Raw genomic sequence first — 15,611 nt, 5'->3', positions numbered from 1 at the left:
GTAGATCACCCGCATCCGAATTTTAAACACACCTGAGCAAATCCACTCATTTCAGCTTGGAAGCCATCCCCATTCACACGGTTCATGGTTTTTCCCGCCCGCTTGCCTCGTGCTTGTGTTGTTTCACTCACATTTCTGAATTTTCTTCCATCCCTCCCACTAACCATTCACTCTGCCGACAAAACAGGCCATGCTTTCAGGATGACAGGCCACACTGGGAAACGTCGGCCGGTGGAAGTGGCGGCCGTTTCGATTATGTCCACGACCAGAACCAGAAGAACATAGGAGGAGTGCAAAGTATGATGTACCGAGACAAACTCATGACTGCACTTTGAAAGACTGACACATCTCACCTCTGTTCACCAGCATGGTTTCATTACATTCCATGAAACATGTCTTGCCATCACACAGACGCGTCCGCAAAAGTGTCCTTAAGGAATAGTTCTGAAAGGTGTTTCTGAAGTCCGTGTACATATTTGGAAATCTCCACAATCAGTAGTCACAATTTACTGTTGACTGCGTTCTCAATAAAATGAAGGTAGTGAAAGGCTCAGGAATCGTTTTAATATTCTGATTTAAAAATTGGAGTAAAAGTCTATGTTTATCATATTGCTGTGTATTTGGTATTTCTCTGTTATTTGATGAATGGGACCAAATAAAACCAGAAGAACTTAGGAAGAGAGCTCTTTGTAGAGTATCATACAGCCCTGGGGTGGGGTTGAGACCACTGGGGCCCAGTCCTGGCCGTTGTGAGATTGTGGACAAGCCTTTCTCCTTTGCTGGCCTCCTTTTCCCCCATCTGGAAAGAGTGGGTAGGACTAAGTGATTGCCAAGCTCCTTCCAGCTCTAAAATTCTGTGATCGTATTAAAAGTTAATATTTTTAGTCTGAGGATGTAACATTCAAACTAAATTTCTCGTAGGAAAACTGCAAATTTCCCTTCTCTAACAGAGGGCTACCGCTTTCGGAAGCGCAAGAACGTATATAACTTGTTACATAAATGCGGGGAGGCTTTGAATTTCTGATCTTAAAGCAGTTCAGGCACATTGAATCTTAGCAGTTTTACTAATCATAAATTGCATAGCATCCCTTTTTGATAGAATTTGTTGCTCAAGTACAAGAATAATTATTTTTTCAATTGTTGATCGGTGCTGCTAACTTGCATGATTTCAGAAGACACAGTTGTGAACACACAGTCAGAATTTATAGAATTTGAGGCTTGGTTTTTACCCTGGACTTAACTCTTTTAAAAAGCAACATGAAATCCAAGATAACATTTATGGCTCAAATTAAAGTGTGTAAGATTTTAATGAAGCTGTGCCAAAGCATTCTGTAGAATAGGATGGAATGGGTGTTGTACATTTTGTAGTACCAGCTATCAATGGGCTGTCTTTTAGGGTAGAACTTGTACCAAAATATTTATTTCCCTACCCCACCCCCCACCCCCCCCACATTTGAAGCCACAAATCAAACTTTTTTTTTCCCTTGGTAAACCTGAGATAATTTTTCATTAGTCTTTTTGTGAAAAACGATTCTTATGCCATTTAAGTATATGTAATTGTAATTTGGCCCACTGTAAGCCTTTTTAAAAAAAATGTGTTGACATCTCTTAAGACACTTTATTGCTAAAATCTGATCTATTTTTGGTTACCACAAAAATCTGTCCAGCAGGAGGGGCTCCGCTGCAGGCCTTGCATGGCGGAGTCCTTCACCGACAAACTCTTCCTAAGATAATCTGTTTACAGGTGTATTCTGTTGTAGCAGATGTTTTGATCCTCAGTGTTTGTGCCGCATACAAATAAATGTGTTCTGAATCTTTTAATCTTAGTGATCCATTTTTACAAATGTGTTTCCAAGGAATAAAGATTATTCTTGCTTTTTGGACTCCATCTTCATTTTACATTGCGCAGAAGTATCGTTTGTGGATGACGTAGGTAGTGGGACGGTGAGCTCCGAAGTCTGGAGGTGAGCATTCCGTTAGGTGACATGGAGGAAGTTCGTCCGAGGATGAAGCTGCCCTTGGGAAGAGCAGCTCTGGTAGGCACAGTGGCTGAAGCATTTCTTCATCTGGTTCATCTGTGGTGAAGGTTCTAGTAACTGGTCACAGGCTCTGGACTGAGTGAAGCGGTGGCAGAGTGGGTTTCCCCCATAACGGTCCTGTGATGAGGATGGGTGTTTGTCCTGGCGACTCACTGTTTCCGGTAGAAAGACATCCAAACCTGTGTCTGTGGCCTCCTGGAGATGGTGTACACAGATCCCCTCTAATAAATACCTTTCTGCTTAAAATAACTTGAGTGGATTCAGTTGTCTGCAACCACGAAGTCTAACCAGGATGCATACTTACGACCTCCTAATTGTTAAATGAGGTGCACACTTTTCATCCTGCAACTCTGTGGACCTTCCTCTACTGCATGTGATGGTGATGGTCACTCACTCACAGCTTCTCGAAGTTCTGTTCCCTTGGCTTTTTCAACATCTGCTTCTCCAGCTCTTTGACTTTTTCTTCTGTCTTTGTAACAGCCTCTTCCTCTGTTGTCCTCTTAAATATCGGTGTTTTCCAGGGGCCCTTCCTCTGCCCACCTCTTTTATCTCCATCACAGTCTGCCTGGGACTTTTCATGCTGGCACAGCTTTATGGCTGTTGGCCCTGGAACCCTGGTCTCTTACCCAGACTGCTCCTACAAGATTTTAGACTGACATTTCAACCTGTGTATCCCATATATACAGCTCAAACTCATGTCAGAAATCAAATTCATCATCTTTTGCTGGAGAAAAAAAAGACGTCTGCCCGATTTTCTCTCTTCTACCCGCTACACCATCCATAGCTCTTTTCCCTTTTGCCACCTGCACCCAGGCAGTCCCTGGGTCTACTCAGTTTCCTTGCCAACCTTTACCTTGAGAGATGCTCTTCCTGGTCTCCCTGATTCCAGGCTCCTGACAGGCTCCTCCTGCTCACAGTCTCTAGAGGAATCTTTCTAAGGAAACACTCTGGTTGTGTCATTCCAACGCTCCACATCTGCCAGGGTTCACCACCACCCAGAGGGTGAAGTCCAAGGCCTTCTTTATGGAATTCCTTTGCTATCTGCCTCCATCCTATTACTCAAGCCTATTTTGCCCCATTTCTCACCCTCCTGTTTAAACGTCTGCACCACCACGCTGCTTGTGGTTCCTGGCATTCACCATATCCTGCTGTCGCCCCGACCTGTGCTTTGCAAATCCTGTTTCTTCTGCCAAGAACTCTGTCACTCCCGTCCCCTTTGCCCAACTGCCACTCACCCCTTAAACCTCCACTCAGGTGCGTCTTCTCCCAGGGACTCTGACCACCCCACCTCTGCAAATTGGGTTGGTTTCCGTGCTCTGCTCTGTAACTTTCCTTCGGCCCTCCTATGGCAACATTGCATTCACTGCTTTACATTAAAACTGCCTCTTTGGTTCATCTTATCCTGGAGCCTGTACGCTTAAGTATGAGCTTTGTATCATATTTGCCTTTGCTCCCCAGTGCTCGTGATAGCAGGTGCTCGTGAATGTCTGTTCAACAAGTGAATTATTCCACCTTCATTCTAACAGAAATGTCTAGCCAGATAACAGGCAGCACATCATCTCTGAGCTGGTCCCAAAAGTATCTGAACAACTGTACCCAGTCAAGGGCGTCACATTTTGAGTAGGACATTGACCATCACCTATGTTCTGGCTTCAGCTTCATCATCTGAATGTTACCTGGTGTGTCTGCGGTGTTCTCATTTGAAGCATTGGTATGATGATAGCCTTGCTGCTACAGGGCAGAGGACAGTCCAGCCACGAGATCCTGGAAACCCCGGTAGGTTGACATGGATCCACAGTAATATACAGGGACTGATGACCAGATGCATGCTTCCTGTGCTCCATGTGTTGCTTCACTTGACCTTCCTGGCCACTCTGTGAGGTGGATCTTGCCCTCCTTTCTCACATGGGGGGGCTCAGGCTTAGGGTTTAACCAAGCAGCTTGCACATTGTCATGCATGTGCAGTTCTGACTCCAGCCCATGTTCTTGGTCCCTGTGCTCTAATGCTTCCCGCCAATAATCATCTCGCGATTTGGGACCCTGTCGATCTACATCTCCATGAGACTATTACTAGATCATGTTGACGAGCTCACTACTCTGGAATCCGGTTACTAAGTAGGAGCCACTTACCACCACCAGCATCAAGTGATTGTCCATATGCTGCACACTTGTGGTCCAGTAAGTAACCTTGTCCATCACCATCTCTCGTTAGCTAATAACCCTGTTACTCCTCTCCCCGCTCCTCTCCCAGGGGTCTAGTAACCCCTAACACTTTACCATCCCCCCTCTAGCAGTCTAGAACCTGCATTCATTCAACAGCCCCCTTTGCTAAGGAGCAGAGATTGAACATTATTTTCTTCTTACGAAACACTCCTTATTTGACATGATTCACTGCTTCCTTTCCTGGAGCTCACAAACTCGTCATTTCTTCTGGAGTATTACCTGCCTGCACAACCAACCTCAGGATTCTATAACCAGTGGAATTAGCTTTTTGTATTTTTGAAACTGAGGACTTACTGGTCTTGTATCATTTCCTATTTTTCTGTGATCCCTCAGAATATCTTAACAGTGAATTGGCATTGTTGTTAGATTGATACAATTCATATGGACTGAAAGACTTGAAATCATGACAGGTAATTATCTTGGCCTTCAAAACCCTCTCGCCTGTTTCATTTCTTGGTCTACCATTTCCACTGAAAATGGTTCCCCTTAACAGCAAAGATGAAGGAATAAGGACAGTGCAGGAGTGCTTCCCCCCTGCACCACCACCACCACCACCCCCACCCCCCACCCCCCACCCCCCGCCCTGCCCCGTGCCTGTTAATATGGTACCATCCTTCCAGGTCAGTGACTCCAGCCTCCTGGGTCCTGGTCTGAACACAATAATAGATCCTTTTTGTTGCCCTTGACTTTCCAAGTTTTAACTAGTCCTTTAAGATCTGAGCTCATCAAAGAACTCCCTGAGCAGTCATATTGATCCTTTGAATCAATATTTCCCAAACTTGGCTCTAAGTCAATTCCCTGACTGACCAAATCTTCCATAAGTACCAGGTAAATACCTTAAATAGGCTTAGGATGATTTGCCTTTGCCATTTCCCTCCAGGAGGCAACTGACAAATGCCAAGGCAAGGCATAAGGGGGCAGGGAGAGAGAAACCTCAAACTACTGTTCAGGAAAGAGTCCCTGTGCACATGAAAAGTAGCACATTTTTAAGAAGCCCCATGAGGCATCTAAAAGGTGAAACTAATGTGAAGTTGACATTCAGCAGAGACTCAGCAAAGGAAATCTTAAATAATTCTGCAAATTGGCAAACTTCCCCAAATTAGGGAACCAAAGAATTACTTGGACAGCTTATTAAAAATGGAGAGGTGCCTGGGGGGCTCAGTCAGTTAAGCATCCAACTCTTGCTATCGGCTCAGGTCATGATCTCATGGTTTGTGGGTTCGAGCCCTGTGTCTGGCTCTGTGCTGACATTGTGGACTGCTTGGAATTCTCTCTCTCTCCCTCTCTGTCTGCCCCTCCCCTGCTTGCTCGCTCTCTCTCTCTCAAAATAAAGAAACTTAGGAGATTTCTAGGCTCTACTTAAGTGATTGGTGGTAAGACCTAAGGAACCTTCATTTTAAGTCACCAGAAGAGTCTGAGACAGGCAAGTACAGGACCTCACTTTGGAAAAGCACAGCTTCCTATCTGGTTTGCTGCCTTCTTTTTTTTTTTTTTTTTTTTGGTTCAACTTTAACTCTCATTAGAAAGGCCAACTGTTTTCTTTAAAGTAGGCATGAATCAAAAAGTAAATGAATACATCATAATAAGTAGCTAGCTATGCTTTCACTTATTTAGTAGGTTCACAGTGAAGCAGAAGAATGTGAAAATTCTAGTGTTTCTTTCTATGGCCTTCCTCTCATCATAACCTCCCTCTCCCAAGTCTGTCAAACGGGATCCGTCGCATCCTGCGCTCCTCACTCCGGAAGCAAGGGGCTAGAGAATTGCATCCACTGGAGCTGAAGATGGCATGGACACACCAGCGTAGGGACCCATGCCAGGCTCAGAACCCAGCATGGGGAAGAGGCAGAAGTTTGCAGAAGCAAATTGGCAGGATGCTGCACGCTGCTGAGAGACAGACTGAAGGTCCAGTGTGGAGAGGTGACTTTGTTGGGACATGTGCCCCACGGTTTTCTGACGAGGTGAAATGTGAATGCTCTGGAGCCCCACAGGGTTTGAATCCCAACGTTGCCACTCACCAGCCATGTGACCTTTGTCCGGTTTCTTCTCTGTGCCTCATTCTCCTCATCCCCAAACGGAAGTAAATGACAGTAGGTATGTAAGGTGCTTTGCACAATGTTTGATGCTGGCTGGTGGCCAGTTTTGGTGGCTTTTGAGGTTTAAGGCCTTAGCGGTCCATGTGGTGAGAAACAGGTCGAGGAAATTCAAAGTCTTGCTCAAGGAACGGCCTGTGTTAAAGGTTGATGGCTTGAGACGTATGGTCTAAGTTTAGCAATGGAAAGGGGTGCTTGGTTCCAAGAGAAAGATCAGAAGGAAGAGGGTTAACACAATACATAAAGACACGTCTCTGAAACTCTAACAAGCTAAGAGCAGAAACACCGTGGTGATCTTTTGAGAGGAAATAAAAAGAAAAATGATATTTCTGTCTGAGAATACTAGGAAATAACTGGCCAGGCAGAATGTGGACAATGCTTTCCCATCTGCACGTGGCAGAACTGGCAGAGGAAGGAGTTGGGGAGACTACTGAGGATCCATTCTGCTGGTACAATTGGGAGCCAAAAGTTGGGAGAATTAAAACAGCATCCGCTCGGTCCCCAACTTGTCTAGCTTAGTATTTCATTTTACACAAAGCAGAGGAGGATTTTAACAATTAGGTGACTAAGTAGAAAGTCAGTAATCAAGAGAACCACTGTGTTTTTTCACTTATTTTAGGAGGTAACGCATTGGCAAAAATTCAGACAAAAATATCTAAAAGTTACTTTTCCTTTCCACCTTCCGATTCCCTAGTTTCCTAGTTTTTCCCAGAGGCAAACGTTAGCGTTTCTTCCTCTTAATCTAGAGCAATTCCGCGTATAAACAAGCACATGTACTTAACCAATCAGTATTGATGGTCATTTAGGCTGCCTCGAATCTCTAAAATTACAGTTTTTCCGCTGTGCTTATATATTCCGTTTATGTACTTGAGCAAATCTGTCTGTAGGTAAGCTCCCTGAAAGTAGGGATGCTGGTAAAAAGAGATGTGCGTGTTTAATTTGGACATTGCCTAACTAAATTTCACCCTAAAGATATTCTACCTAATTACACCTCCTCTCCCTGCTCCCTCACCCCACCCCACCAGCAATTTGAAGGGCCTCTGTGATTCTACAAAGAGGAAGCTACAAGAGGAAGCTCCTAGCCTTAGCTAATTCTTTTCAACCTTTGTTAGTCTGATGGGTAAAAATCAGAATTTCCATCTTAACTGTATTTCTCTGTAGGCAAGGTTGCATACCTTTCCATCTTTCTGAACGTCCCCATTTGTTACGTATTTTCTCTGAACCATCTGGAACCTCTGCTCTTTTGTCGTGCTCTTTAATAAAGATCAGACTGATGAAGTAAAATTAATCATATCATCATAGCCTTTTTAATAGTGGAGAAAAGGATAGAAAGAGTTGATATTTACCAGACATTTTTTGAAAGCAGATTTCCAAAAGCTTAGGTAGCAATCAATATGATATGATGCCCTGGAGATAAGAAAAAGGAATACGGACAGCGTAAAAACAGCCAGGGTGAAGGACTTGATTTCTAACATCCACATTTCCTTTCCTGTTTGGGAATTTGTTGAGAACTTTCTACTCCAACTGCTTAAATACCCACTCCAACATCGTGAATTTCCCTGGTGCATTGGCCAGGGAAGGAGGGATTTACTTTTAGTTACAATTAAAGTTCTAACTTATCAGATATAAAATCCCACTTTATCCCAAGATATGCCGGTGGTTTTATTGGAGGAAAGGCTGCAGATTTTAAAACACCAAAACTGCCGTAGTCTGGGCAATCCACTAAATAGGGTTAGAATAATTAGAGGAACATCCCCGTAGGCTCATGTCGTTAGAAACCCGCAGAACCTACCTAATCATCCCCTACTGAATTGTGAATGGCTTCAACATCACTTTCTGCAGCTGAAACCTCAAAAGCAAGAGGTGTTGCTATGCTAACGGCTCCACGGGCTTCATTCCGTGGCTGAATAATAGATGCTCTATCTATAGTCAAGGCAATTAAACAAGCCCTTAAAATTGGGCCCAGTGTATAGCTTCAGAGGCTAACTCAGGATGTTTATGCTAGAAGCTTCTGGAAAACCTACAAGAACTGAGGAACAGAGAAAGGCTCATTTGAAGAGATTTTAAGACACTAACAAAAGCCAAAATAGATGAATCCTCATCGGTAGCACCTCAGACACACACGCCCAGTGCTCAGCTCCAGCGCCTGTTCACGCTGGTGTCTTATGCAATTAGAATGTCTAAAACCTGCCCTTAACAGAGCGTGCCTTTTATTCATCTAACCTGAACTTCATTCTGGAATGGATGATAGTTTCATTTCATTCATTCCGGTGAGTCGGCTGGTGTCTGCAGAGTGGAAAAATAACTCTTGTCAGCGCACGCCCAAGTCTGCCATGGCTCTTGCGAAGTGTAAAGACTGGCTCCTCGAGACGTTATTCTTCACAAGTAGTAGCTGCACTTTCATGGCAACAATCGTTTCGTCGTGCCGCTCCTTGAGGGCTCCCGTGTGATGCTGTTTGGGGATGCATTTAAAGCAGTGGCTGGGGGTGAGTCTGTTCATGCTGTTACCCACCTGGGGGAAAAAAAAATCTTCATTTTAAAGCAGAAAGTGGGCACTGGAATGCAGAAATGAGAGGCCAAAAAAATCCATGAGAAACCAAGAAGGGAAAGCACTGTTAAATTTATTACAAGTGAATGTTGTAAAGGAAAACAACTATATTTGTGTCAGTTTTTTTTTTTTTTAAGGCAGGAAAGAGATTGAATAAACTCTTAGTCATGAGCCTCTGTGCAAAAATGAACTCATGGAATATTTATTCTCTGGGCTCAGATCCTGAAATTGATCCGGAATTGCTAAAATCCTAGATCTCCCCACAAAGTTCTAAAGCTCTTCCCCACCGCATCGTGCCTCAATCAATCAGAGAGAGGTTATAAACTTATTAAGAGTAACATTAGTTTAAAACGATTTTCTGGCAGAAAACCGTCGAGGCCTGCTGACCCTCTTCCAGCCATTCACTGAAACCATCTGATAACCAGTTTCACCAAAGGATAATTCCAGACTCAAAGGGGGGCACCTATCCTACCCTATCTCACACAGGACAGAGACCCAGCTGCCCCCGAACCCAAAAAGGCTCTCCTGACTGCTTCGGGTACAGAAGATTTTATAGTTTTACAGAGGCCGTTTAATGTTAGGAACAACTGGGACCTCATGACCAAAGTGAAGCTTTTATGAATAGACACATGATAAATTACCAAAGGAAAATTAAAATTTAATGCACTACAACATTTATTCAACAAATATTGACTGTGTTTCTATCCTATGCCAAGTACTAAAATAGGCACCGGGAATTGATGTTGAAGAAGACACACAGCCTTTGGCTACAGCCAGTTAATAAACTAATCAAAACAGCTTCCGTGCTTATGGATTCAACCATTACCTGTGCTAACACTAGAATTAGCTCCAGGCTGATCGCTTGGAAGGTGTCTTGAAAGAAATACAAATTTGAAAAAATTTCCATCTGCCAATTAGTAGTCTATAGAAAGGAATCTAAACCATGCCAAAAAAAATATTATTTTGACCTTTTCAGACAAGGGGAAAATGAGGTCATTTCATCTTTTCTTTCTCGTCACTTTTTTTTTTTATTTAAAAAAAAATTTTTTTTTCAATGTTTATTTATTTTTGGGACAGAGAGAGACAGAGCATGAACGGGGGAGGGGCAGAGAGAGAGGGAGACACAGAGTCGGAAACAGGCTCCAGGCTCTGAGCCATCAGCCCAGAGCCCGACGCGGGGCTTGAACTCGGACCGCAAGATCGTTACCTGGCTGAAGTCGGACGCTTAACCGACTGCGCCACCCAGGCGCCCCTCTCGTCACTTTTTAAAAAATATTTATTTTCGAGAGAGAGAGAGAGAGAGCACAAGCAGGGGAGGGGGAAGAGAGAAGGAGACACAGAATCTGAACCAGGCTCCAGGCTCTGAGCTGTCAGCACAGAGCCCTGTGTGAGACTTGAACTCACAAACTGCAAGATCATGACCTGAGGTGAAGTCAGATTCTTTTTTGTTTTTTAATTTAACATTTTTATTTATTTTGAGAGACAGAGCAGGAACGGGAGAGGAACAGAGAGAAAGAGAGGGAGACACAGCATCTGAAGCAGGCTCCAGGCTCAGAGCTGTTAGCACAGTGCCCGATGCAGGGCTCAAACCTATGAACCGTAAGATTGTGACCTGAGCCGAAGTCGGATGCTCAACTGACCGAGCCACCCAAGTGCCCCCTGAAGTCAGATTCTTAACCAACTTGAGCCACCCAGGTGCCCCTCTAGTCACTTTAAAAAAAAATGAAACCACTAAGTTACTGTAAGAAATCAACCCTAATTAACAGACCTAACCCTCAAAACGTGTCACGTTCCTAAGATTGTTGATAGAAAATTTCTCCTCAAACCCATTTTTAAAAAGCTACAGTTTTTCAAACATATTCTCTGCTTACAAATAGTATGCTTGCACTGAATTTAATAAGAACTTGTAGCAGTATGTTAGTCTAATGACCTATTCTGCTCAGCCTCTACTAAATTAAAATTGAAATGAGTGACAGGTATCCTGGAAACCATGATGAGCAAATGCACCTTCTCTCATCTTTCAGTCGGACATGGCACAAATCAAATTATTTCACTGAACTGTAGTTCCTGGCATATAAATACTCACTAGATGTTTGTCCAAAACTGCAGTATCTGGGGCCCAGATAAGTGAATGAGTTACCTGAGGTCACATAGCTAAGCAGTAGCAAAACCAAAGCTAAGTGCCCACCAGAGTTGTGTTTTTTTCTAAGTTTACTTATTTATTTTGAGAGAGATGGAGACAGCGTGAGTGGGGGAGGGACAGAGAGAGAGGGAGACAGAGAATCCCAAGTAGGCCCCACACTGTCAGCACGGAGCCTGATATGGGGCTTGAACTCATGAAACTGTGAGATCATGACCTGAGCTGAAACCAAGAGTCAGACGCTAAACTGACTGAGCCACCCAGGTGCCCCGCACCCCTCCCCCCTCCCCCCCCCCCCCCCAGTATTCTTTTAATGTCATTGTAATGCTCCTTTCATCCCAGGAAAGGAAGTCTCTTAATCCTTCAGAGAGCCCTGGGCTCTGGAGTCAGGTTGCCTGGGTTCAAATCTCAGCTTTGCCATTTACTGACTGTATGACTTGGAGAAAGTGAATTAGTCTCTCTGTTCCCATTTCCTTACCTGTAAAATAAGGAAATAATAATTGTCCCTTCTTCAAATGGTGGTTAAAGGATCAAATAAGGTGCACAGTGCTGGGCAACCAAAAATGTTAGCTTTTGAGTTTTTTCCTCTGTGAGTATTTAGAGAGCATGATTCGTGCACTCGTGTTCAGCCAGGAAGTATGATTCTGGCTGACACCATCTGCTGTAAAAACATGGTAGCTGAGATTCTGCTTAGAGCCCCAAGTGGAGAGCCACAGTTCGTTCAGCCTAGTGGACAGGACATGGGCGGGCAGAAGCTTCTCCTTGTCCTTGTCACACATAGAAAGTGACATATTTGTATAGGACACTGGGGTAAGCAGACCAGGCTGCTTGAGCAGCAGCCCATCCAAGGTCCAGCAGGTGGGCAGCTCTATTGAGATATTTGTCAGTATCTCCCTGATGCTTTAGCTCTGACTAGGAATGTGAAATTGTCCCCACTTTGGCTAAAAGGGACACAGGAGCCAGGTTGCCCCCACCAGGCTCCTCTAGAAGGTGTTTAGAGAGGCTGTGTGCTGTGTGGGCTACCTAGAAGCTGTTCCTGCCTCCAGGAATCCTGCTGTGGAGTTAAGACAGGTTCCACGAACAGATAAAAGGGTTATTCGGTCCAGGCAGCACACAATAAGTGCAGTGAGCAATCTAGAAGCGATGCCAGAGGTCTTTGGATAGAGGATACTCATTGTGTTTTCCTAGGAGAGACTTCAAGCTGGCACAATATCTATGGGGGATTTCTTGGCCATCCAGACATTGGCATTTCATTAAAAGCAGAACATCTGTTGATTTCTTGGCTTTCCTGCCTGATTACTTTGTTGCTTGGAAGGTAGAAGAAACACTGGCAGTGTTACTGTTATTAATTGTGGACAGCAAGGAAGACTAGCTAGGTTGGAAATGTATGAGTGGCAAGATCCTTGGGAAAAAATGACTCTTACGTCTTGAAATTGTTCATGTGAAATGAGTAGAACTCAGGGTTTAATCCTTCACATCAAAGAGAAGATAGGCCAAAAGGGGAATATTTTTCATATGGACTATGTATCATAGATCATCTGAAAGAGAAAGGCTTTTAGGGGCCAAAATTTTAAATAGTATTTGAAGGGGCACCTGGGTGGCTCAGTGGGTTGAGCGTTTGACTTAAGCTCAGGTCATGATCTCATGGTCAGTGGGTTCGAGTCCCGCATCAGGCTCTGTGCTGACAGCTCGGAGCCTCGAGCCTGCTTTGGATTCTGTCTCTCCCTCTCTCTCTGTCCCACCCCCACTCATGCTCTGTCTCTGTCTTTCAAAAATGAATAAATGTTAAAAAAATTAAATAAAAAAAACAGTATTTAAAGAGAAGGAAGGTAGAACATATAAAAACCAAAGAGGTATAGACCTTTTATTTATTTATATATATATATATATATATATATATATATATATATATATATATATATTTGTTTATTTTGAGAGAGAGAGGGAGAGAGAGAATCCCAAGCAGGCTCCACACTGACAGTGCACTGATGCAGGGCTCGATCCCATGAACTGTGAGATTGTGACCCTAGCAAAAGTCTGATGCTTAACCAACTGAGCCACCCAGGAGCCCCTTAAAGGACTTTTAAAGTTTTACAGATGCATGGTTTAGTTGTAGCAAAAAGATGAACGACTTAATGACAGCTAGTCTTGTTGTCTTAAGATTTTATTTTGAAGTAATCTATGATAGCCATTCTTGAGGATGTTGTATGGGATTCATAGGACAGAATTTTCCTTTTCAACAAGGAAACCAGTCAATATGCTAACTCTCAAGGGTGAAAAGAACAAGGTGAAGAAAATTGAAGTACAAGATGAGAGAGTAGTCAGGAAATACTTTGCCGTTTTGCAATTAGTTCAGGCCTTCAGGCTGAGAAAAATGGCCATGAAGAATAATGAGGAAATTGATATGTCATTGCTGAGTCAGCATCGCTGTGCTTTGAAAAACTATGGAGTCTTGGGGAAATGCCAGAATAGACAGGGAAATGTCATAGGGTTTCCTGAAAAATGAATTATGAAAACCGGACTGACAGGCTTGCTTGATGGTGATATAGAAAAAGAACGAATTCTTCTTGAAGCACTTAGGGAAGGGAGTCATGTTCACTTAGGAACATAGCATGGATTCACTCCGCATAAGCGATGCTAATCTTTCAAGATTCTTAGTAAGCTAAGAAAAAGGACTATCTTGAACCTGGTTAAGTAGAATGTGTCAGAAACCAAACTTTAATGTTGAAACACTAGATAATTTACACACTTCAGAAATAAGGGCGACTGCTGATATCCAGTATGATGCTGGAGGCCTTACCAATGCAATAAGCCAAGAAAACAAAATAGGCAATAAATGCCAGAAAGGAAGAAACAAAATTATCTTCTTAAAATACAAATGAATTACATTTAATAAGAGAGTTTAGCAAAGTAGCCAGAGGCAGAAATATCCCAAATATCCTAAAGTCAGTAATTGTGTGTATCTAGTAGAATAAAATTAGAGGAAATGTAATAATAAATGAAATCTCATTTTCAATTGTGACAAAACTGGAATATACCTAGGGATTCAATTAATAATATATGTTGCTTTCCTTCAGGGAAGAGTTCAAAAATTCTGACTGAAGGACATTTTCAAAGATCTGAGTAAATGGTGAAAAATATCATATTTCTTATGAATACCTTCTCTCAAATTAATCTGTAATATTTAATGCTCCAAATCAGAATTCCAATGGGATTGTTTTGGTAGTAACTTGAGTTGTGAAGTAATCTGGAAGAGTAAGTGCATAGTAATAGTCAAGAAAAAAGAAAAGAAGAAAAATGATGGGGGAAAGGGAGCAGGATTTATCGCATCAGATCTTTAAAAACATATGTTAAAACAAAAGTCATTAAGACAATCTGGTGCTAGTTTAGCAATAGATAAATAGATTGTTAAGAATAGGAAAAATCCAAAAACAGACACAAATATGTGTATTTTCACCATAAGCATCTCTGCCACGAGCATTTTTGCTGCAAACATTTTCTCTGCATAACTACTTGGCTGTAAGGCAGTTTTGCCTTGAAAGATAAAATCATGAAAAATAAAAGAGGGCCACATCCATTAAAAAAAGGTACAATGAGACATGAAAAATGAGTAACAAAACTGGAAAGACTTTATTGCAAAATACAAAATATTTGAACACATCAAAAGTGTATAGTGTAGATTCATGACAATACTGCAAAAACAAGTGATTTCATTTTGTAGGTTGGACCTCAGCGCTTGTCTTTAAAGTCTTCTGTTTATAGTATTATATATATGTATTTTTTTGGCTTGTTGATCTGTCTCATTTGGCATTACACTTTTACCTTTGTCACTAAAATTTCTTCCTTCATTAACCGAGGTAACCATCCAAGTGCTAGGATGCATTTTTACAGCTGGGCTTAGTGTTGTTTTTTAGAAGCCTTCTACAGTGTTGTTTGTTCTTGGCATATGGTCACATATCTGTTGCTAGCTGTTCCAAAGGTCTATGGGAAAAGTGGAAGAAATGCTAAGGCTGTAATGCATTTGTGACTGACCTTTGTTAACATTGTAACTGATGTATTATTTTCTAGAATAGTATAGTGGGCAGTCTGGCTTTGCACTCTCTTATTTCACACTTCCAGTAAGTTTTATCACCATATTTTCTATCAAGTTGATATACATAGTTATCATCCACTAATTTAAGACCACCACATCTATGCATCACCGTGTAGACCATTATGAGGGCTAGCTAAGATTTATATGATATAAAAATGGAAACTTTGCCAATGGAGAAATGAAACCAAACTGTCAGCCAGCTATTTTATATTTTACAGCAGAATTCTCTCACAGCCAATTAGATATGCAGTGAAAATGTTTGGGGTGAGAAAATGCTTGGGGCAGAGATGTCTATGGCAAAGATGTTGACAGGAAAATTACCTAGAACCTGTGGTGGATGTTGTGTATCAGTCACGGGCAATCAGGAAAACTGAAGCCCCTCTAGGCATTTCTTACAGGGAATTGGTTCCACAAGGGATGAAGAATGAGGAAGCTAACTTGGACAGCAAGGCAACCCAGAAATTAGTAACACTAGAAC

General features: G+C 42.5%; 1 protein-coding gene across 10 annotated transcripts in view; it reads left to right on the top strand.

The window, feature by feature from the left end:
• EPB41L4B (erythrocyte membrane protein band 4.1 like 4B) overlaps nt 1-15,611 on the top strand; it is a 128,729-nt gene that overhangs the window by 75,195 nt on the left and 37,923 nt on the right. Inside the window, exon 16 of one of the 10 annotated variants that reach the window (XM_043566545.1) lies at nt 188-1,878. The exons of the other annotated variants lie outside the window; for them this stretch is intronic. Coding sequence (XP_043422480.1) covers nt 188-335 — 148 coding nt within the window. The 3' untranslated portion in view covers nt 336-1,878. Of the gene's footprint in view, nt 1-187; nt 1,879-15,611 lie in introns of those variants that run through there. 10 annotated transcript variants of the gene reach the window in all.

The sequence above is a fragment of the Prionailurus bengalensis genome, chromosome D4, assembly GCF_016509475.1.
Source record: "Prionailurus bengalensis isolate Pbe53 chromosome D4, Fcat_Pben_1.1_paternal_pri, whole genome shotgun sequence".
Lineage (NCBI taxonomy): Eukaryota > Metazoa > Chordata > Mammalia > Carnivora > Felidae > Prionailurus > Prionailurus bengalensis.
The sequence above is the reverse complement of the archived record's forward strand: the minus strand, read 5'-3'. Positions and strand labels throughout refer to the sequence as shown.